This window comes from Cydia pomonella, chromosome 2 (assembly GCF_033807575.1).
Source record: "Cydia pomonella isolate Wapato2018A chromosome 2, ilCydPomo1, whole genome shotgun sequence".
Classification (NCBI taxonomy): domain Eukaryota; kingdom Metazoa; phylum Arthropoda; class Insecta; order Lepidoptera; family Tortricidae; genus Cydia; species Cydia pomonella.
Window position 1 is genome coordinate 34,840,467 of NC_084704.1, and position 25,336 is coordinate 34,865,802.

General features: G+C 39.8%; 2 protein-coding genes across 2 annotated transcripts; one reads left to right on the forward strand and one right to left on the reverse strand.

The window, feature by feature from the left end:
* Positions 1-5,670: 5,670 nt before the first annotated feature.
* Positions 5,671-19,690, forward strand: LOC133515480 (kelch-like protein 10). Its single transcript, XM_061848028.1, has 13 exons — positions 5,671-5,940; positions 7,373-7,536; positions 8,256-8,507; positions 8,959-9,223; positions 9,553-9,717; positions 9,792-9,878; positions 9,944-10,090; positions 10,309-10,501; positions 10,987-11,132; positions 11,542-11,759; positions 12,535-12,715; positions 17,388-17,530; positions 19,400-19,690. The coding sequence occupies exons 1-12, from the start codon at positions 5,917-5,919 to the stop codon at positions 17,505-17,507; spliced, it is 1,962 nt and encodes a 653-aa protein (XP_061704012.1). The 5' UTR covers positions 5,671-5,916; the 3' UTR covers positions 17,508-17,530; positions 19,400-19,690.
* Positions 19,691-19,853: 163 nt separating this feature from the next.
* LOC133515482 (mitochondrial basic amino acids transporter-like) lies at positions 19,854-22,131 on the reverse strand. Its single transcript, XM_061848029.1, has 3 exons — positions 21,924-22,131; positions 21,615-21,686; positions 19,854-21,532 (listed from the first exon to the last, which is right to left on the reverse strand). The coding sequence occupies exons 2-3, from the start codon at positions 21,646-21,648 to the stop codon at positions 20,679-20,681; spliced, it is 888 nt and encodes a 295-aa protein (XP_061704013.1). The 5' UTR covers positions 21,649-21,686; positions 21,924-22,131; the 3' UTR covers positions 19,854-20,678.
* Between the last annotated feature and the right edge of the window lie 3,205 nt (positions 22,132-25,336).

The window sequence follows — 25,336 nt, forward strand, 5'->3', positions numbered from 1 at the left end:
CGAGGTCAATTCCATCGTGCACCGACATCAAATCTGTCATTCGCGCGGGCGTCTCGTTCGCACTAATACGTTGATTGACGGACAAATCATAGCGAAATGAACGCGCAAATGATATCTAACTAATATTATTCAAATATCGGTTTGATGTCAGGCCCACGTTTGAATTGTCCGGAAAGTTTTTTTTTTATATATACTTAACGATAGGCAGGCGTTTGACCACGATCTCACCTGATGGTAAGTGATGGTGCGGTCTACGGTGGAGCACGTTTACCTATGAGCAAAATCAAGTTACCTAGTACCCAGTGAAGAAGCAGGAGCGACTTCCAGTTGGTCCAGGTGGAATCAGGTGGAGAAATAACGCAGGAGTTTCCAAAATTTAACACTTTTAATCAAAAATAAAAACTACATGGTAGGTAAGGATTATGTACGTATGCGTTGCTGGTTAGATGAAGAGTGGGGCGTGGGCCGCGGCCCGCGCTACTGTTGCTGTCACTGTGTGTGTGTGTCTCATGTATGGCACACATAAACGAAACCTTAACACCCAGTATTGCATATCTTAACGGGAACTGCTAGATTTCACATGCAGATGTTCAGTCCAGAGAGCTCATTCATTATCTATTTATAAATTTCAATGCATGTATTATTTTAAAGAGAAGATAAATAGTATATAGGTAACTTTTCGAATCTTCTTTGTAAAGAAGAAAAACGGAGATGTGTTTTTATTTTATATTTAATCATAAGTATGTAGTATTATAAGTAATTAAGTATGTCAAGTTAAGAATAGCGTTTTCAGTCTTGAAGTCTTATAAATATTTAAAATGCAAGCGTAAGTTTTATATACTCTAAACAAGAACATTTTTACTCAAAATACGTAGTTTCGTAAACCTGCTACGGGCCTACGTCGTAGCAGATGCTACAACCGTGACTATAAAGGTTTACGTTACTTCTTCTACAGTACATATGGTGCTACTTTACCGCACTAGTGCGAAAATTAGCATATTACGTTACTGTATCGAACATTTAAACGGCTATATGTACTGTAAAACGTTGTATGTACGATACATGTGCGAATAGGTAATTCGCAACTCGTGTTGATATAAAACACTCCCTTCGGTCGTGTTTTAATTTATCCCCACTTGTTGCGAATTTCCCATTTTTCACACTTTTAGCGTAATGTACTATTGACTTTCACAATTTCGAAATATACTCGTAAGAATAACGGTAAAATTCACCGCATTTGAACTGTGGCGCGGTAGCTAATTTGGTTAGCGGTCCGATCCGAACTTTAAGATACGTCAAATATTAGATCTAGATTCGATATGGCTCGGATATGTCAGATTCAAAAGTGACGTTTCTTCAAACAAAAACGTCACCGTGTCTAGACCTAATATTTGAAGCATCTTAAAGCTCGAATCGGCCCGTAAGTCTGATTCACAAATTTGAATATCGTAAGTGTTTCTTACCCATATATTCTTTGATTTCAAAATTAAATTCTCGTTAATACACTGTCCTGTACCCCTATGTAAATTTACTCTATAGCGTGAAGTGATCTTTGCGTTTACTCTATAGCGTGACGTGACGTACGCGTTTGCGTTAAGACTCATTTTGTATGGGATTTAGAAACACCCCGCGATTGTAAAAAAAATCTATAACTCCCTAGGGAGTTATACTTTTTTTTTAATTATGTCACTTATTCATACAAACCAAGTAGCATAAATGAGTTTAACGTTTATAATTTCATATTTTTGTTTATGTTTAAAATTAAATAATTTGATTGTTTTAACAGCCGTTTAAAATATTTTTACATAATTTTCAATCGTGGCTGAATGCCGAATAGGTCTGTGCCCTCGATGCTAACCTGTCAAGAAATTACAAAATGGCGGACGAATGTTTGATATGTCACCGTATGTAAGAATTATTTCGTTTAAAATTTAGTTTTTTTCTTCGCAAGAGTGATGAAAAACATTGTGTGTAACTCCAGGGATAAGAATGTTGCAAACTCGGGTCTTTAATTCCCTTCAGCCTGCGGCTGTCGGGAATAATCACCCTCATTTGCCAAAATTTCACTTACCCCCCTCGTTGCACAATTACTATTTTCGCGGTTTTGTGATTGGTCCCATAGTAAAAGTTGCTCAATAGGTATAGCCCATATAATATTTAGCCCGTAAATTATTGCAGGGGACTAAATAAACACCTTTATTTCTGTTAGTACGGTCAAATTCACAGAAAATTTTACAAGCCAACATTTCAAACAGTAGATTGATAACCAAGGAATGAAAGGCATTTTTTTCTGCCGAGGTAGTTTTACGCTCGAACACAGTGAGAGCGCCAATATTCCGAAGTTGAAATTTTAAATGATGATTTTCACCGAGTTAAACACTTTGCTTTTCATTTCGGATAAAAGGAAAGTAAAATACATGTGTTTTTTAAATAACGTAACTAACAAGGAAAGGTACCCAACTGTCCGGTTCCGATTTGATTTATATTTATACAGGGCGTCCCAAGGCTATGGGACATCAAGGGAAAGTACCTTAAATATAAGACATAGGATATTTTGCTAAAAGGTTTTATTTTATTTTATTTTCAAAACTGAGTAATACTGCCTTCAAAGATAAAAAAAATAAGTTACTTTGTTTGGAAATCGAACCGACTCAAATGTGAAAAAAAAAACATCCTGTATTTTTATGATGCCAATCGAAAGAATGCATAAAAAATAAGTCATCTCAGAAATATGATATCGCAAAAGAAATGAATAGAGTAAAATTTTTAATTAAAATTTCAAGATTCGGTTTAATTCCCAGAAAAAGTATGCAATTTTCAATTTTTTTTAGAAATTCTTTGAATGCAATATTACTTACTTTTAAAAATAAAATAAAGTCTTCTTTCAGCAAAATATCCTATCTACGACATTTAAGGTACTTTCCCTTGATGTCCCATAGTCTTGGGACGCCCTGTATATGTTATAGAGTAGTCTTAAATTCTCAAACATATACATAAACAAGCCATTAACTAGCAAGTTGCTTGAGCATCACTTTCTATAGGAGTTAGAAGATTTAGTAACTTTTTAATACTTTGGAGGACAATTTCTCCCAATAGGTTGAGTTTGGGCAGCTAAAAAAAATACGTGTCCGTTATTTTAGACTACACTATAACATATATAAATCAAATCGGAACCGGACAGTTGGGTACCTTTACTTGTAAGTATAATTTTTTATAGCATTTCTTGGGTTTATGACGAAGCCTGTTGCGGATAAGTAGCTTTATTGTTTGTGTGTAATGACGACGCCTGTTGCTGATTTATGGTTGTACCCTCCTGACGAAGCCTACGTTGCGGATATGAATTTGTCATTATTTTATTAATGCTTGATTTTCATTAAATGATGGGATGAAAGCTGTTTCTTGGGGGTATTTTCAATGTAGTATTTAGATAATAGTATCGTTATTTATGGAGTGGGATGTTAAATATTGAATGGAAATAGTATAACAAATTTATGTAAAACCAATTCAATTGCTTATCGTAAAAAAATGGAAAATCCTACTTGGAAATAAAATGCTCTAGTACAGAAATGTATCACTTTATGCACAATTTTTTGTCCAACAATGACCCACTTTTAGAGCATGAACAATTAAATATATATTTACACGACGTTACTGTCAGTATATTTGCAAAAAATTTTTGGAACGTTGGCTTGTATAGATGTTTATGAACTCGACTGTACCTATTATAAAATACCTACCTAAGTTAGTTAATAACATGTTATTAAATTAAGGCGATGAACGTAACTTTTAAAGTCATTGTTTTTGCGTAAATGTTATGTTTGTACTAAATTTTATTTGTTTTTATTATAAGAACTGTTATTGTTAAGATAAAGTGAATAAACCATTTGAATGATCGAATATTTTTGTCTTTCAATTTGCCTGATTAATTCCCTTACCATCCGTAAATCTTATTGTTACGGAAGGAATGGAATCTCCATATACCAAAAAGTGTCATCAAAAAACCTTAAATAGGTGGCGCTACAATACCTAGAATACTTGAGAAAAAAAATCAAATCATAGACAGCGCACTTCACTCCGTCAATAACGCCTAGGTTCTTAGCTACTCTAGCGCTACTCTGGAGAGATTTGGAACTATTATTTATAGCTGACCACTGGACACTTTTGCATAAGTTCTGCCTATGGAGATTGCGTTCCTTAACTCTACTTTCCATACTTTTTGTAATGATTGGAGAGGGAGCGTAACGCCACGAGAACAAAGATGTAGAATTAAACAATTTTTTTTTTTTTGTGAAGGAAACTAAGGATACGGTTTTTGGGGTTCGGTAGTCCACTAGGAACCCTTATAGTTTCGCGATGTCCGTGGCTTTGCTCCGTGATGACCGTGATCGGCAGTGCCAGAAAGCACCAATTTGGCATGGATATATAAATCATGCATGGCGGCAGAATGGTAAAATAAAAACTACAAGAAAACATTTTTTTTGTACCTCCCATACAAAAATGTTTTTTTTTTTTGTATCAAAATTGTTCGGATATCGTTAGGTCTATCAAAAGGAATACGGGTCTCAACCACAATGTTTTGATAAAATGAATGTTTTTGGAAATAATCGCTCTGAAAAAAAAAATGCGTCCGCCAACTTTTGACATGTGATATAGTTTTATATTACTTACTTTTGACATTATCACCTAAACGGAAAAACGTGGCCACAATTTGCCTTATAGAGTTGGCAGCAAAAAATAAGCAAAATAAAACTATGTGAGAAAGACCAAATATTTGGGAATCAGTAGGACATGGAAGGTAGAGGCAAGGAACAAAATCTCCATATACCAAAAAGGGTCCGACAAAAAATCATAAATAGATGGCGCTACAATACCTAGAATACTTGAGAAAAAAATCTAACGCCTAGGTTCTTAGCTACTCTAGCGCTAGTTCCAAATCTCTCCAGAGTAGCGCTAGAGTGATGGAGTGAAGTGCGCTGTCTATGATTAGATTTTTTCTCAAGTATTCTAGGTATTGTAGCGCCACCTATTTATGGTTTTTTGTCGGACACTTTTTGGTATATCGAGATTCTATTCCTTAACTCTACCTTTCATAGTTCTGCCTATGGAGATTCTATCCCTATTCCTTCCATACTTTTTAACGCCGACGCGCAATGTGATTTACCTACTCATTTGTCACAGCCATGTCTCAACCAAAAATGCCACGTACACGCCAACACAGTTGATACACCAGCTAGCAAACCTTTTTATCCGATCGCCGAAGACGGGTCATATTTTTTTGCGCGTATGAACTTAAGGGTCTGTTTCACAATGTCCAAGTAAAGTCCTGAATAAGCTACTTGCCACTTATATGACGAATAAAGTCAACGTTAGCGTTTCACAATCTTCAAATAAGCTTAACCGGTAGATATTTGTGCTAAGTTTGCTGGATGTTTTATCTGAGAGTTGTGCCGGGTTTTGTGAGATTATCCAATAATATTTATTTGTTAGTGCACGAGTTACCTATAGATTTCTGGAAAATATCGAACACAACGTTATGTTATGAATTATTTTTTCTAATCCAACCTTAAACTTACTCTCAGCCGGTATGAAAACAAGCGAAGGCCTTTACCTAACTTAAAACTATAAACATTTTTGATTTCAGCAAGGCGACTGCTGAAAATGAAAATACTGTTATCTAGTAATGTCAACTGGAAAAAAAAGGTGTGACATGTTTGTCATTCATATATCATTTTTTTGCTAACCTAAAATGTTTATTCAAATGACTTGATTTGCTATTTTGGATTCTTTTTTACGGTTACTTTTATAAAATTACGAGATAAATCCCGTTAGTGACGCGACACGTAACGCTTTACGTTTGCGAATTGTTGATGCGTGACAATTTGATTATGATGATGACTTTGCGGTAGTCTTCTTACAATGGAAAACGACCCGAATAACACTGTAAGTAGAAGGGTTAATGGGATCCGAGCGATCGCTTGCTGGAGCAGAATCGTTGGAAGAAGTTGGATCTGTCGCTCGCTTGCACACGCCTACTGGATTGTGTTTACATTTTCAAACCGTGTTGTTGAACGCGAACCGGGCTATCAACCTTGTTTTTTAGGAAAATGTTTTCTGAACGCATGATTAAACGTATAAAGATTTCACCAATAATAATTAATATCTTCCCACTTATATAGTAAGAGTAATCAGTTGCTTTGAACATGATTAATGATCTGTTATTGTTAAGCGCGTTTAATTTTCCATGTTTCTATAATTAAACTGAAGTCTTTCCTTTCCACTAATTAGCAGAGGATGATACAAGTCTATAATTAATTGCAGCCTTAGTTGTTAGTTACATAGCTACATACTAATGACCTATTTACTTTAGACTAGCAAGAACTTGCTTGCAATTATCATTACATTGTAGTATCTGATCAAACTTATAATGCAATTTAATTTACCAAAGTAGTCGGCAATGTAACGTAAATTGTATTATGCAAGTTCTTGCTCGTCTAGGCCTCGCTTTGGAATTAAAAAACCACAAGCTAGTAACAGATTTTTATGACCAAGTCCCCAAACAGTAATTAGCAACGTACTTCAGAAAGTTGTGTAATCGTGAACGTCAGCCAGTTGATTCCTTTGGTAGATTCGGCGGTAGAACTACTTTCATTTAGAAATAAATGTTTAGGTACTTCCTCCTGTTCGAGAATGTGTGCAGTTGTAGCTTGGCTGATATCTTGAAGAAATGAAAACTCAGCTGTCCGAAGCACCTTTATCATAACGATCGAATGCTTGTAATTAAAAAAAACCTTACTTTGTTATCAAATTTAGAGTTTGCCTAACAACATCTTTAGCCTTTCGACATGAAAACGCATTTATGTCCTTCGTGTTAGACTTGGATTGCTGAGCATGTCGGCAGTATTATTCGTTGTTGTTTGCTAACAGCGGGTCTGGACTGTCACGCGATGCGTTGTGTGTTATACAGAGCGTCGTTAGTCAAACGGCGGGTCACGAGAATAACGTCCGCAGTGTTGAGCGCCTTCTCTGCATACGGTCGCGTCTTCGTTGCACACACAGTCTCTGAGAACAATACGTCATTGGTCATGTCGTTGGCGTCGATGCAGGCACTGCACCGGCTGCGCCAGTGCTCTCGTTGTACTTAAAGTTGCTCAAATCCCTTAGTTCTCTAACGTGCCGCTGGTTGCTCGCCAATGTGACCACTGGCATCCGTTTGGCCTTTGTTTATCATGAACGCCCCGCCGCACGCCCCTTCTCGAGCGTCCATTCAGTTTGCACACTGATTGACGGTGCAGATTCCCTATTACTGCCTGCTTTACACATGGCTACGACCATTGCATGTGTGTGTTGTGTGTATGACATATTTATTTGACAGACGGCGGGTCGCGAGACGGGCCGGTGCATGTCGGTAGCGGCGATGCAGGCGCTGCACCGGCTGCGCGAGTGCCGGCTGCTGTGCGACGCGATCGTGCGCGCCGACGACGGCGCCGCGTTCCCCGTCCACCGCGCCATACTCTCAGCCTGCAGTCCCTACTTTCTGTGAGTGACTAAGAGACCCCACACTAGCGTCTCCCGAGCGTCGGCGTTTAGTCAACTCTATGGCTGCTGCTCGACGCAACGTTGGCGCAATTGCGCAGCGACGCCATTTTCCATAGCGCTGACAGGACACCGATGCTCAAAAGAAAGACGCTAGTATAGGGCGGCTCTAAGTAAATAATATTTTTAGTCTGCTAGTTAACTACAGAAGGGGAGATAAGGTAAGTAGGTGCATTATCGTTCGCGACTTCCAGTTACATTATTAATTACTAAAACGGGACTGAATCGCGTTTAATTAAGTTTTAAAATTACGTCCAGCATTTCATGGACGGCATTGTCCACGTGGTCTAGGAGAATACTTACTAAAATTGACATCAACATTTTCTAGCTGCGCGTTGCTGTTAACTTTAGCCAGTCCTCTCCGAGAGCACATGTTTTAGTATATATCAATAATATGTAAAAATCGTGAGTTTAAATCAGTGTGATTAGCTGAATTTAACATGGAGTGTTCCAGCAATGAATGGCCTGCTACCGTATATCTACAACTCTTAATCAACATATTAACTAGTTGAAGAAACTACATACCGGCCTTTTTGTGCGTGATATTTTTCGTAGAGTAACTCGAACTAAAAAAGTAATTATAACAATCGAAAGGCTTTAAAAAGTATGAAATTTTGTAAAGTTTCATACAAATATCAATAATTAAATGAGGATGTCAACAGGGCTTTGTTCACGACGACACTACACTCCCGCGAGCAGAGCGATGTGCTCATATCCGGCGTCCGCTCCGAGATCCTGCTCCTCCTCATCGAGTACGCTTACCTCCGGCGCATCGACGTCACCGACGGCAACGTCCATGAGCTCCTCATGACTGCGGACTTCCTTGCATTCCTTGGTGTGCTGCAGATATGCTGCGATCATCTCCGCACCTCGCTTAATCCCAGGAATTGCCTCGGGATCATGACGTTTGCTAGGTAAGTGATTGAAAACAATACGAGCTCTGAAGTTCCTACTCATGGTGTACGCATCGACGTCACTGACGCCAACGTTCCATGAACTACTCATGAGGGCGGATTTCCTTATGTACTGTAAATCTACTGTGGCCATTGCGCATCTCGTTAACCCAGGAATCGCCTTGGGATGACGACGTTTGCTAGGTATCTGATCGACGTGAGTAACGGTAAACGACAACTCCCAAGTATGCATTTCCCACCTGACTCTAAAGGGTTTAAGACAAGCTTAGATAAATGAAGACAAAAGTCAACGGACGAAAGCGGGATTTAGTTAAATAAACCTGACCACAGGATTCCATTTTGACTGCACGTGTGTCTTAGATCCCATGTCAATAACTCGACACCTTCGTATTAAACTTGTTGACTTCACCTGGTAATACCTAATTTTGTTCTCTTCTGTTTTGATCCATAGGCGAGTGTTCTGCTACAAACTGGAAGCCGACGCCCGGAGATACCTCCTCCGCTACTTCGTGACCGTTTCGGCGCAGAGCGACGAGTTCCTCCACCTGCCTCTCGAGGAGCTTAACTCCATAATCCTTGAAGACGAGCTCAACGTGAAGAGTGAGGAGGCAGTGTGGGAGGCCGTGTTGCGCTGGGTCAACTATGAGCCGGACGTGCGCTGGCAGCACACTGTCAAGTTGATGGGCAGCATAAGACTTGGATTGCTTGATACTCAAGTTAGATTTTTTTTATTACTTACTGTGAAAAATTATGTACAGATGTGGTTTCTTAGAATGGATCCAATTTTCTGATGCCATTCGATGTCTACAGACATCTTAAGTGACAGAAATTTGGCACAAAGTGTACTTGTTGCCGGGCACTGAAAATGCCACATCCGAACCAAACACATCATGACTTTTTTTTTCAATATTTCATTCCATCAGAACACACCCACTATGCCTCTTTCTGTTTGACCAAATTCTGGTGAAATACGCGTCAATAGTGATGGTGACCTTTCCTCTTTAATTTTTCCCAAAAAAATGTACACTAATCGATATTCTTTTAGTTTTTCTTGGAGAACGTCAAAGACCACCCGTACGTCACTGGCAACGAGGGTTCCCGACCAATCATTATAGAGACGTTGAAGTTCCTCTACGACCTTGAGATGATAGCTCAGCGAGACGGAGAGGTCGCCACGCCCGAAATCGCCCGTCCACGAGTACCCCACGAAGTAAGGATTTCGCGCTTTAGTTGAACATTATAATTTCCGTGACTGATTGAAGTGAGAATTCCTAACTTTTAAAGGTATTGTTTGCCATTGGAGGGTGGAGCGGTGGTTCACCGACGGCGTTTATAGAAACCTACGACACCCGCGCCGATCGCTGGATAAAGGTAATCGTAGCTAGTGATTCTTTAAATACTTTTAACCCAGATGATAACAATGAGCTATGTTGCAGGTAGAAGAAGTGGATCCCGCTGGTCCCCGCGCATACCACGGCACAGCTGTTTTAGGATACTGCATTTATGTCATTGGAGGATTCGATGGGATGGACTATTTCAACTCGTGCCGATGCTTTGACGCTGTTACTAAGACCTGGCGTGAGGTGAGCATAAGAGTAACAGAATTGGTAATAAGAAAGACCTTAGATTATTTTAAACCATGAGACAAGTTCTGGTTCAAACGTCTCCTTTTGAAGCTTAATAAAAGGACTCGCGAACCTTTTAATATGATTATGAGATTATGATATGAGTGACTAGTATACTAAATTGTTCTTGATTCTTTTGAAGACTAATTACTTGGTCTTGATCTAATGTCTATCAGGTGGCACCGATGAACGCTCGTCGCTGCTACGTATCCGTGGCCGTGCTCGGGGAGACGATCTACGCAATGGGCGGTTATGACGGTCACCATCGCCAGAACACGGCGGAGCGTTTCAACCATCGCACTAACCAGTGGTCGCTGGTGGCCCCAATGAACGCTCAGCGGTCGGATGCCAGCGCCGCTGCCCTTGAAAGTGAGTTGTTGTGGATTTACCATGTGAATTATAAAGGGATTTGATCTGGCGAAAGTTTTTATTTTATTTTATTTTATTGGTTCCGTAAAATATACATTGATATCGAGCCATTAACATAGCCAAATAGCCATTGAATATATTTATAGGAAAACATGGCTCAATTTTTTTAAAGCTACAAATGGATGTGTTTGATATGCGTTTAAAAATGCTACTAGTTCTGAGTTTGCTGTTTCTTTTGCAACTACAGCAACCTTACTTTTTTCCCCCGGATAGTCAAGGATTACAAATGCGCAATTTTGTTGCGAGGATCCATATAGAATATCGGTGTACGATTTGCGAGTCAAAATAAAAGCCGTACAACTTTATCTAAATACATTTCTAAAATAGGGACTACGAATCTCATAGAGGCAATCAATAATATCCTAAGTATGTCTCCGATAGGACGTTTTTCTAATCTGTGGCTGTTATAAATGTTTGTTTCACAGACAAAATCTACATAACCGGAGGCTTCAACGGACAGGAGTGCATGAACACCGTAGAGGTTTACGACCCGGATACCAACCAGTGGACCAACCTGGCTCCCATGCGCTCGCGTCGCTCCGGAGTCTCGTGTATCGCGTACCATAATAAGGTTAGTCAACTGCTCGATTTTGAGCTATAGTATGTCTAACGGTAAGTTGGCTTGAATTTGTAGAGCTTTACCGACCCCTGAAAAAATCTGTACACTGTGCCTTGAGTAAACCTCGACAGAAAGTTCATTCCACAGGCACGTTTATTCGATTCAATTTTATTCATTCATTACAGGTACATAAATAGGTGGTAACTCAGTTTGTTTAGTATAGTGTGAATTATAATTCATCTGAAGCCGCAATGGTGTGATCGGTTAGGTACTAGATGCTCTAAGATTGCTGCGCTATCGCTAGGCGGCCTGCTAGGGTCGCCATGTGATGTGTTAGATTAACATGATATGCGTGTGGTAACGCCGAACACTCCCTTGTGAACAAAAAAAATACCATACCACCATAAACTTATCCTTCCAGATATACGTAATCGGCGGCTTCAACGGCATATCGCGCATGTGCAGTGGCGAGGTGTACGACCCGGGCACGAACACATGGTCGCCCGTGCCCGACATGTACAATCCTCGCAGCAACTTCGCCATTGAAGTCATTGATGACATGATCTTTGCCATCGGTGGATTTAACGGCGTTACTACCATTTACCATGTGGAGTGCTATGATGAGAGGACCAATGAGTGGTAAGTAAGACTCAGCAAGGTTGTCAAGTCTGACACCTACAGACCAAAACCATGTCGTATATGTACTTGTATAGGTTATCATAATTTTCTTCTCCTTCTTCCACATTCTCTCGCCGATGAGGATTGCGATCATATGTAGTCTATCTCCACTGAGGGCGGTCATAAGTTGTGTACGAGTAGAATACAATTGTAATATGCTACTCCTCATTAGGTATGCGTTAGAGGCCGCATGTTTCCAAAAAATCTAAGGGCTCGCCGTAGCATATTTTGGAAACCAGATAGTGATAATGGACAACATGATAGATGCCTGCTATTTTACTTCCTAGTAAAGTATTAGGGACAGTTGTCATTTGTACAAGCTTTTATTTAATTTTCCTTGTTAGTATGTTAGTGCGACTCAAATAGCTTGGAAGCTAAATTTGACCCACTTTCTGATTTCCGATTGAGCTGAAAATTTGTATCCGTATGTAAATTGAATGACAATATAATATTATGATGATATGGAGCTGATCTGATGAAACAGACAGGAGGTGGCCATGGGAACTCTGTGATAAAACAACGCAAACTAATTATGTTTGGGGTTGCTAGGATTGTCTCGATGAGTATTTGTTGCCTGTGGAAAGAAAAGTACAGTCAGCAATAAAATCTTGTACCAAAAATGAAATTCTTGGCAAAAACTTATCACAATGATAATATGTATGTGCATTATTATTAGTTACAAGATATTTTGACTCGAATTATGACCATTATTGTTGACATGCTATGACCGCATCAGGTACGAAGCCACGGACATGAACATCTACCGCTCAGCGCTGTCAGCCTGCGTGATCATGGGGCTGCCCAACGTCTACGACTACATCCACAAGCACCGCGAGCGGCTGATGGAGGAGAAACGGCAGAAGATCCTACTCTCGGAGACCGCGCGCCACGGACAGCTGCGCTCCGCCCTGCCTGATGTAAGACCTGCCTGCTTTATAACATTATAACCTAGAATAACATATTAGATACTTTTTTATCCTAGGAATCATATTCTAAGGTGGTACATGAGAAACGTCAGACCATCCTGATTTCGGAGACCGCGTTCCACGGAACTGTTGCGCTTCTCCCTGGAGAAGTTTGATTATGTTAGATACTTTTTAAAGGGTCGGCAACGCGCATTTAACACCTCTGTAGTTGCAGGCGTCCATAGGCTACGGTGACTGCTTACCATAAGGCGGGCCGTATGCTATATATATATATATATATATATATATATCATATTTTCAACTCAAGAATCATGCCATATGGGGCTAAATGGGAGTCATCACCACTTTGATTGTTCGTCACGTCCGCTGCTCCTGTTTCGCGAAGGTAATTCTCCTGTTTCGCGTATTTGCAGAATTCTCTTAGCCAGTCAACTATAAATCAGTGAATCTCTAGCGCCCTTCACCTGATAAGAAATATAATCTAAGAATTATTTATAAAGCTCTATTCACATTACTTATCGGGCATTAGGACGCTCAGACGGACCAATGTACTACGAGCTCATTATTAATAACAATCATACGTAATCGGAGAGCAGTCTTGACTGGTTAGTATATTTGACCGCGCTCAAGCGATTGAAGCGATCACACGTGACGGGGTCGTAGGTCGGCGGTTTCTTCTGGTGATAAACTATCGTGATGGGCGGTTTTTATTCGCACTGAACGGTCGCCTCAACTGCCAATCGTTTGAGTACAGTTGTGAACACATGAAGTTTTAAGTAAACTTGAAGTTAAATCCACAATTTTGTTTGTCCTGCGCTCACATTCTGATCCCAACGTCATCCCCAAATGGTATGGAATGCACAGTGAGCTACTAAATTGCATGGATACTTTTTGAAAATAATTGATTCATAAAGTGACCATGTGGTTTTGCAGCTGTGTATACTCACTATATACCAAGGTATTCTCAAGAGACAGTATGAAGGAGTGCATAAGAGATCAAAGGGTCGGCAACGTGCATGTACTACTCAAGTTGTTTAACTTTAAACTAGCAAAGTAAGGTTAAAATAAAATATTGAATATGCTAAACGCAAAAGAGATCCTAGACGCTCGACTAGATCGGTTGAACCAAACCGTCTGTTACCGTTAAAACGATCGCTTTTTATTGTCTGGGAAGTTTCATGATTGACGTTGATCAGTCCGCTAAATAAATGGTTTCTTATTCTTAAATGTTTTTGGTGCTTTGTGGAATTTGCTGTTGTTTAAAACGTGTAGAATTTCGATATAAAAAGGACAATATTGCGTTAATCCCTTACTAACTGCTTGAGCCGACTGTACTTTATTGCGGATATGATCACGCACTTGGGTCTGTTTGTGCGCGTGAAAAAGCAGAGTTATCGTTTTGTTTAGAGACGCCATATTTAACTTTATCTTACTTTTAGTCACAAAAACAACCCACCTTATGAAATGATAGCACAAATGGGCGTGATCAGGAACTCGCAGGTTTCTTACAGTTATTTTCATTGACCGAATAATTAAAAAATATTGCGCTGGTGGCCTAGCGGGAAGAGTGTGCGACTTGCAATCCAGAGGTCGCGGGCTCAAACCCCGTCTAATACCAAAAGTTTTTCGGAACTTTTTTTTGTGACTACGCCAATTCTTGGGATTAGCTGCCAAGCGGCCCCAGGCTCCCATGAGCCGTGGCAATAAGCCGGGACTAACGCTAGGATTATCTCTTTATATCAGAATCTGTGGTTTCCCCAGTGACTGTCTCATTTTAAACATAGACAGCCATACGCTAGTACTAGCAGGGATCGGAAACCGGTATTTTTTGTATGGGAACGAAAACGGTATTTTTTCGTTCTTTGTTAATTACTTCATTTCTAATTAGGCAATCTAATAATACGAAGTCGTTATCTGAAAACACAACTGAGTCCTACATTCAGAGTATAAAATAAACCGAAATATATGGTTATTTCGATGTTTTTGCAAAAAACCGGTTCCGATCCCTGAGTACTAGCACCCAAAAGAGAGGTATGACTATAGTTTTTTGTTCATATTTATTGACAAATTTGGTTTGCGAGACTATACTGGTAGTTTTGTTTCGCTTCGACTTTAACATGTACAGACTTTATGCATACATTTTGTATCAAAAGTGCTAAGCTAATATTTTTGCTGACCATTTTTGCTGGTTGCACGTTTTTAACGGATCCTTAAAAAACTGACACAATTTTTTGTAAAATGTCCATGTTAACATTTTTACAGGACATACGCACATGCTACTTTACCGTACTAGTGCGACAATTAGCACATTACGCACTATGTAGGAAGAAACAAGACGCGACATGCAGGTTCTGCAAGGAATCAGAGGAGACTGCAATGCACATTCTCTGCTCCTGTGGACCACTAATGTCAAAAAGAAGTACCCACTTAGGGCGGCACGTTGCAATCCTATGAGGTACAGAACATTACGGCCCAAAGAATCTGGAATTTCCTGGATTCAACGGGCATCAGTAATGAACTTTAAAGGGCTGTCACAATAGATCACTACCTGGTCGACGTGGCACTCAAAGGCCCAACAAACCCCAATAATAAATAACTATGTCGAAATGTTAAAGGGCCAAATGTACTATAATAGTTACACGACCGGGAGGGAGTGTTTTAAATCGACACGAGTTGCGAATTACCTATTCGCACATGTAGCGTACAACGTTTTACAGTACTTATGACCCTTTCAATTCTCGACATAATTATGTAATGTGCTTATTATCAAAGTGCGGTAAAGTAGCGCCATATTTACTGTAAAGCATTGTACGATACATGTGCGAATAGGTAATTCGCAACTCGTATCGATTTAATTCTTTGCAAATTTCCTACTTTTCGCACTGGTATCGTAATGTACTAATACCATTATTTGCTTACTCGTACATATTACGTAATTCCTTAATTATGCATTTAGTGGAAAATAAATACATACTATCAATTAAAACAATATGTGTACAATAGTGTACCAACTAAATAAAATTTCATTATCTTAACACTCATAATAGGATATATGACGAAATAATTATCACTGTATACCAACATGGGTCTAATTCTAAACTGTGTATTTGACGCATCAAAATTATACCGAAAACTTATTGACTGCTCATTCAAGGAGTTAGCGAAATGTGCCTGCACTAAACGCACTCATGTGGCTTGGTGTGTGTGTGTAAAAGGACCCTTTGGGGTCATCCATTAATTACGTCACACGAATTTCGAGGATTTTTTGAGTCCTCTCCCCCTCCTTGTCGCACTCGGTCATATTTGGCAAACCGCACGCCCCGGATGTGACGTAATTTAGCAATTTTGTTTTCAACGAAATCAGCAAATTGAATTAGGTATAGGGAGCGTGCATGAACTGTAGGCGGCAGCACAGGAGCCGTCAGATTTTTGGCGCGAGGCGTAAATGTGATGTATATTGTTCCGATGTAGCCCACAAGATGGCAGAACCTACTATGCACAACAAAACACTTGACGTATAAATTTACATGTTTTTGGTTCCGATTTAGGCCACAAGATGGCAGACCCTCCAACGCGCACGGTCCCTATTATTAATATATTATCAAAATATTTTTGATAAAAGATATATTAAGTAGTAATTTTATAACACAAAACCGATTATATTAATTTGATTCTGTATAATGTAATGTAAGTTCACTTGAGTTTTAGTACTTTGGCTTTCCCAATGTTTTAAACTGATGTGCTTAGTTTGAACTCTGACCTGGGATTACAAGAACAATAACATTTTTTCGCGACAAATTGACATTGTGAGATGGAAACAATTATAATGACGTGCATACATATTGATAATAACGTAGATACCTTACCCAAAATGCGTCAATATTAGATATGTGCTATCCACAAATAAACTGCGATATTGAATACACATACATATTACATAAAATTGTCTTAACTCTTTACCACATACGAAGCCATATGTGGCGGATATGATATTCAACTCTATTGACAGCTATTAAAGTTCAAATTTCAACAAAAAAAATGTTCATGGTGTAAGGGGTTAAATGCACTGAATATCGACTGAATAGTCAGATCTCAGGCTGCTTTACAACAGTTAAGGCATATGCACACCGGATGCGTGTGTGTAGGCGTGTAATATATAGATCTTTATGAGAGACGGCACATCGATTGCGTGCACGTCTACGCTCAAGCAGCCAGTGTGGCTCTGGTCTTTAAACGATTTCGCACGTAGATAGCTACCGTTTTCGACATAACTATGGCGCCATTCATTTATTACGTACAACGATTTTTGCCAGATTTTGACCCCCTCTCATTACATTACATAGGGGGTAAGAAAAAATAAGAAAAGGCGCACCCCCTGTTTAATATTTTACTTAAAAATCTAAAGGAAAAATTAATATATTGGGTTTGGTTTAATTTTGATTTTCAACGTAACAATTTCGGGAACGTTTATTTTGTAACTGTAGTGGTATTCCCCCCCCCCCCCCCTAAAACGCCTTACGTAGTAAATGAATGGCGCCTAAATTGTACGTATGTTAATCCCTTTAGACCTAAGGCCACCTTTAGATGGCCCAATTGGTTAACTTGTTTTTTTTACTATCGCGAAATATACCAAGTACCTAAACTCTAGCTTTTTGTGCCCCAGGTCCACCTAATGGAAGACAACGACGACATGTTGGAGCAGCTGGGGCTGATGGAGAACCAGGCGAACGTGCCGGTGCCCCCGCCACCGCCGCCACCGCCGCAGCTGCAAGACCGCGAGTGACTGCCTCCCGTTATCCGTACTTGGTAAGGACAGTGTTGGTCACAGGTCCTACTGATGGCGCTGTGCTGGTAAAGCTGGGGCTGATGGAGAACCAGGCGAACGTACCGGTGCTCCTGCCGTCCCCGCAGCTGCAAGACCGCGATTGATTGCCTTCCGTTATCGGTACTTGGTAAGGACATTGTTGGCCACAGGTCCTGCTGATGGCGCTGTGCTGGCAAAGCTGGGGCTGATGGAGAACCAGGCGAACGTGCCGGTGCCCCCGCCACCGCCGCAGCAGCAAGACCGCGAGTGACTGCCTCCCGATACCCGTACTTGGTAAGGACAGTGTTGGTCACAGGTCCAGCTGATGGCTACATGCTGTTAGAGCTGGAGCTGATGGAGAACCAGGCAAACGTGCCGGTACTCCCACCGCCGCAGCTGCAAGACCGCGAGTGACTGCCTCCCGATATCCGTACTTGGTAAGGACTATTGGTCATAGGTCCAGCTGATGGTGACATGAAGAGCTGGGAATGATGGAGAACCAGGTGAACGTGCCAGTGCCCCATTTTACTTCCATCTGACATCCAGCAATGTGAAAATACTCTAACACCGCATATTATAACTCAATACTCAGCATGACTAAACATTATCATGAACTAAGCACATATCAACTGTATGACTTTCACTTTGTGAGTGTCGCACAGAGTCCATATAGCGCTTGCGTATCTAACTGAAGTAGTTTAGTCACGTGGCCATCAGGCGGATCATTTTACTTGATGATTAGGTATCTATCTACTCCTGTCTCCATCCGTCCCATAACAGCCAAGTTACCTACTAATATGAAAGGTTACTATTAGCCAAGCTGTGATCTACTACCTAATGAAAATCAAAATCAACGTTTGTGGCCTAATTACTTACATTTTAATTGTGTTTTTGACAGATCAAAATTAAAATTATAGGTATATAAGTAATCTGAGTGCTCACAACTTATTATTAAGTTAACTTAACTTAGTCTGGCTTAAAACTGAATATTTATTAAGTAAGTTAAGTCGGGAGTCGCGAGTTTATGTCTAAATTTTAGTCTACTGAGATACTTGCCAATATTCATTAATTATTTAGGTTTTATAGTAAAAAAAGTTTTTTTAGATGAGTCGTAGAGAAAGTATTGTATAGAATAGTGATATAATCAAGCTTTTCAGTCTCGTTCCTTACTTAGGCAACTCAGAAAGCTTCGTTGCCTCAACATGGTACCCGACTTAAAGCTCTCTATTACACCACCAATGTATAAAATACTATTGTCTAAACCTACGATAGCGAAAGGCAGCCGTTTGTCAGTGAGTTCTCAAATTCTCACTCCACCGAGCCTGATTCTCACTCTGAAAGTATGCCGTCTGTTCTCAAGATGACTATATCGTTCGCAGAGAAAGAACCGAAACGCTGCCTCTATCGCACCAATATGGAAGGGCGATAGATAGACAATAGCGTTGTTCGTTGTTGTTCAGGTCTGCAAACAGGTTCTTGCGTATCGTCAAAAAGTAAATGAGATCTCCGAAAACGAATACTTGCTCGTTTCCACAGACTACACACTACAGACACCGCACGAAGCACGAGTTCACCACACATAGGTGCAATTTCATTTGTAAAATGCTACCATTTGAGCAACAAAACTGACTTGTATTCTACACGATTTTATACTGATATAGGTATTTCTAAAGCAAAACTTAGTTGATATTTTTTAATTTACACGAGTACTGGTCGTGGCTCGATCAGGGTCCCATAGTAAAAGTTGGTCAGTATGACCTAAATATTAACGGGTTTGAGTAATGGTTTTAGTTAATTTACTTACTGTATATATACTGGACCACCTACTGCAATACTAAAGATATTGATACAATCCAATTTGTTTGTTGCAGGCTACTTACTACTGTTTGTTACTCGAAGATAAGCCGCCAGATCGTTACTATATTATAACACAAATAATATGAAACACTAAAAATATTACTAGAGTCAAGTTAATTATTACCTTAAATTACTATGTAACCGTACTTTATTTTTAACATTTACATTGGTTTTAGCAATTTTGGCTTATTTATAATGTTGTGATATTTTCATAATGTGAATCATTTCTGTACTATTGGAATATTTTTTGATAGTTGTACCTACTTATTAAAATTTCGGACAAGTATATATAATATTGAGAGGTTTATTATTCGTTTTATTTCATGATGAAATTCAAGTTTTCTTCTAAATTCGTGGGAGTAATTTTCTCATTACCACCTTTTTTCTACTTCTGTCTACTTTCAAACTTTAATTAAAAAGTTTGTACTTGATTTACTTGTTATGTATGAATGATGTAAAACTTCATAATTGCTGTATAAATGGTTTATTATCATACCTACATGCCCCATGTTTTGATTTAAGGCGAAGGGTAGGGCAAGCTCTTTCCATACAATCGTTGTGCGCGTTTTTCTTCGTTTGTGTTTGCGCTACAGTTCTTATTTTTGGTAAATATGCTTATTTTTCTGTTAACTAGGCTTGATAGTTTTTTTTTTTTTTTTTAATAAAGAAAAAATCTACATCAAGTTCTGCGTATATCCAATATATTTATACAAACAAAAAATGAAATTAAATGCTATAGTGCCAAAACTAACGAATAAAACTTGCACAAGGTTTGTATGAAGAATGCCTTGCCCTACCCTGCGCCTTAAGACAAAAGTGGACGGCCGCGCGAAATCGTCTTTTCATACAAACGTAGTCCTCATTTTCCTCTGGATATTAACATTATTGTAGATATTTTAACACAATTAGATTTATATAAACCACAGCACCCTTTCTTTTGATTTTTCGACTTTTTTATTATTATAAGATATAGGAACATTATATTTAACAAATAATTTAATGTAAAAACCTTTCTATGGAAAAGTGTTTCGCTCCTAATTCTTATAATACTCAAAAATTCGAAAAAGGTCAAACGAATGGTTAATATAAGTATCCATCAAATTATGTAAATATATTTTTCATAATATCAATGACCAGAGATAAAAATGGGGACTACGTTTGTATGGAGAAGCGGCCGTCCCTTTTCCTCTTTAGTTATAAAAATACAAAGCAATTAATAACAACGATAACACTGTACAATGTCGACCTTGTCCGGTCATCACTCGCGTAAGGTGTGTTCAGAACTTTATCAGATCAGTAGTCGGCGCTTTCTTGACAAACGGCCTCGCTCATGACGGTGGAGGCGCAGAGCGAGTGCGCGGCGGCTACAGCGGCAGGCTCGCCAGCCAGCGCCTGCTCCTGCCACATCCGCTCCGTCCACGCCACGGCAGTAAAACACGCCCCGTTGCTGATGAAAGCGCGCAGCGTCACCGCGCCCAACCCGCGGCTTAAGCAGCGCCAGCCGTCCGAACGCACCGACTGCTTGAAGCAGTCCCACGCGCCTGCATACCGTCCAACCACGTCCCCCTGTAGCCGCGACTTCACCACGTCAACAGGATACAACAGCACCCAGGACAGAGCCCCCGCGACTCCGCCCGCCGTGAACACCGTCATTACCGACCGGTCGTCGCGCGTCATCATCTCATACGTCGTGAAGTAGATCGCAAATGCGGGGCAGTCGCGGGCGGCCGTGATCGTTAGTCCGCGGAATAGAGTTCGAATCCCGCCCGTTCGTAATATGTGTCGAGCTCCCGCCCAAGCTCCTCCGGGCATGCCGTCTCCTGGTCTTGAAAGTTGCTGCCGGGTTTTTACTAGCTCAACAGGCGCGCAGGCTAAGCTTTGCATGAGTCCAGCAGCCGCGCCGGCCGTTGCGTGCGTTTTCAACGAGTCAGGATCAGGCAGCGCTCTCCTAGTGTTTCCATAAGCTCCGAAAACTATGGCATTCACCGCTGATACTCCTCCCAAAGGCGCCCCCACCCCACGATAAACCGTGGAGAGTGTGCCTCCTTTCAATAGGCTTTTGGTGCATTCCAGCGCGCTTCCTCTGCCTGATTGCACGTGCACTTTCAGGGTGTCCAACGGATGCCCGGCTATAATCCCAGCACAGCCTGCAAAAAGCATGAACAAATTACAATCTGAACTCCAACGTATACAGGTGTTACGTAAGGTTTTTATGTAATCGTTGCTTACCTCCGATACATCCAGCTACAAAGTCTAGCGCCATTGTAGTTATGGATCTTAGTAAATCCTGGTACACGACAGCTGGAAGAAAAATAGGCCGATGAAGTGTCGATTAGGTTGCTCTGTAAATCATTGCCATTTTGCCAAGAATGAACCAAAGCATGTTAGGATCAGGGGAGTGTTCGGGTACGCCAGGTCTCCACAAGGCAACTGTTAAAGAACTCATTCACACAGCTCCTCGCTATCTTAATATTTATAAACTTGGCAAAACGACCGCGCTAGTTGACCTTAGATAAGTATAATGACAATAGAACTCACCTTCGGCGTTCAAATTAAGTAATCGTAATGGGAATTGACGTTGTCTCCACTAGAGGTGATGCCAATGAACATATTGGTGAGGTTGGTTACGGGAAAGGTGTGGGCCTGTGGTCCAGCCTCTCTCGTGCTCGTGTGGATACGTTGTGCGCGCTCGCAGCTCCCGGCGTCCAGTGCGCGCGAGATGCTTCCACGACCATTATCTCCCTTGGGTCACTCTTATCAACTGAGGCCATTATGCGCCTTAAACAAAACACGATACTAGGCACAAGTGTCATTTCTACCGAGTCAATGGATAGCAATTGTTATCGAACTGTTATTATACTACTAAGTGTATATTGTGAGATGATCTAATAATGTCTGTCAATTTCAGTTTAATTACACTTTTCGAGAACCTTCTTGAATTCTCTAATTGCCGGGGACTAAGAGCTAGGAGAAAGTATACAATTTTGAGAGTAAAGAAATCTTTACTGCTACCCTTGTTACTAAATTTGGGCGTGTTTATCGGTGAAGGCTAGAGTGGCCGGCTTGTCTCCATTATCTTATACATTATAAAAATTGTTACGGTCCTAACAAAATACATCAGTGTCTTAAAGAGATAAGGTAGAAGTACTAGAGCTCGACGCTGCACTAGTCACCGACATGGGCACTTTATTTCATGGAAATACAGGTTAAATTTGAACAACGAAGATTTTTCTGTATTCGAATTTAATCCTTGTCACTTTGACATAAAGTGCCCATGTCGAGTACTGGTGCAGCATCGAGCACTAGTAGTTCTACCTTATGTAGTTAATATGAATAATTATTATAATTAATTCGAAGCTTATTGTGACGGTCACGAGCAAAATTATAGTCCATTTCCAGTGATTGCTGACACCTCAACCGACTCATACTGGTTTTATGCAAACCAGCGCAGATATCCACAGATAAGTAAGTGTTATTCTTAAGTGTACATAACGCGCGATTTAAAGTTAAATCATAAACTTCAAACAGTTATTTGAATCAAACATTGCAACCAATTTATGTTCCTGTTCTCAGTTCTGTTATTTTAAGGACATAAACGGTACCTAATAATATCGCTGGCCCAATATTACAGGGTTCTATGGTTCACTTTTATCGAACTGAATTATCATAGGTAGTGACATTGAGTAAAATTACAACTATCTTGAAAATATAACATAGAAACTTATTATGAAAGAAACATGTAGGGGGATAACTTAAGTATGTGTTTTTTTTTGCTACACTTAAATTTTGGAGTGGAAGAATATTTATCTTCTTTATTGCTAAATTTTCGGATACAAAATTATATGAACTAGTATTGAGACTAAGCTGCATTTGTGCTATTGCAATTTAGAAAAGTGGTAGTCGTATACCACTAGCAGCAGCAGACGCAGCGGCTTCGTCGCGTCCACCGCGCAGGCGAAGGACACTACGGACAGCCGAGGAGCCGGAATTTCGGGAGCATTGACGGTCGACCACTGTTGACCGAACGTTAATTAGAATAGGGAGTATGACTGCAATGTTCTGCCGCCAGAGTGCAGCACTAGCACCTTTCGTCAACCATGGAGTAACTTATACATACCGTGCCTGTGCCTTAAACTGTGTGTTGAGAAGTTTTCACATATAATAAAATATGACATTGATGCATCAAGGCGGTTTGTTTACACGTTTGACGTCCCCTGTGTAGAGTTTCGCGTAATATTCCCTATTGACCCTTAACCATTACAAAATGAACCGTAAACCGTAACGGACGGTTACAGTCTACGGTTCAATTTGTAATGGTTAATTCTAATTGACGTTTGGCCAACACTGCGGTCGACCAGTCGACAACCTTTATAGTTTAAACGTCTTGCAGGCGGGCAGGTGATAACACATAAGTCATAACCAACAGCAATGTTTATTTATTTATTTAATATACATATATTTATTTAATATATATAATATTAGCATTAACAGGATGAACTTTAGAATGTTTGGGTGTTGAATAAAAAGGTTTGAAATCAGAAATCATCGCATTTATTCGTGATAAACTCACGACCGGTTTGGCCTAGTGGGTAGTGACCCTGCCTACGAAGCTGATGGTCCCGGGTTCAAATCCTGGTAAGGGCATTTATTCGTGTGATGAGCATGGATATTTGTTCCTGAGTCATGGGTGTTTTCTATGTATTTAAGTATTTATAAATATTTATATATTATATATATCGTTGTCTAAGTACCCTCAACACAAGCCTTATTAAGCTTACAGTGGGACTTAGTCAATTTGTGTAATAATGTTCTATAATATTTATTTATTTATTTAAACTATAACATACAAAAGTATAGCATAACAAAAAAAATTAAACAGAATAAATAGTTTACCACGAAATGGTTCCGCCTCAGCATAAAAGCTAACCCAAAAGTCAGCGCTGATCTTCCGGCTAGACTATTTGTGGGTCATTAATAACGCAGCTGTACGATAAAGTTTGCTCAGATACAGTTTATTGCCATCATTGTCTTTATAATGGCCGGCATTTGATAAATAATATAAGGAATCCTAAATGCATCCTAATTGGCTATCTGTGTGAAGGGATGAAATTTAGCCTAAACAATGACAACTAATAACCTGTTGTTTCTTTCATTACTCGTGCCTGTTTTTAGCCTTTTCAGTATTAAGATAAATAATCCTAATTAGTTATTTGACGACCGGTTTGGCCTAGTGGGTAGTGACCCTGCCTACGAAGCTGATGGTCCCGGGTTCAAATCCTGGTAAGGGCATGTATTTGTGTGATGAGCATGGATATTTGTTCCTGAGCCATGGGTGTTTTCTATGTATTTAAGTATTTATAAATATTTATATATTATATATATCGTTGTCTAAGTACCCTCAACACAAGCCTTATTAAGCTTACTGTGGGACTTAGTCAATTTGTGTAATAATGTCCTATAATATTTATTTATTTGTTTAAGGGGGGTGCAGTTTAGCTCGTTACAAGAATCGAGGCAATTTTTTTCGCAAGAGGTGAACCGTCAACGCTCCCGATAGTACAATACATTACGAAGTTTGTCGTTGCACGATGTCCGGCAAACCAGTCAATAGCATTTGAAATTTTTGGATTTCATTTCCTGTGTTATTATTATTCCTTCTTTCCTCTATTTTATTAAAGATTTTAGATAATTATTTCGTTAGCTTTTGGTATTGGTTCCAATTTCAATTAAAATTGCCCACTGTCCTACATGTACATAAATTAAATTCAGTGTGTAAATATTTCTCAATCCAAGCATTTTTCAAAATTTTTACATAAAAAACTATTTTACTATTACTAGTGGTTATTTTTTATACTACGTCGGTTGCAAACAAGCATAGTCTCCATAGCCTATGTACCTACCCTAATCTAGCCTAAACCTCCCCTGGCAACCTTACTCACCGACAGGAACAC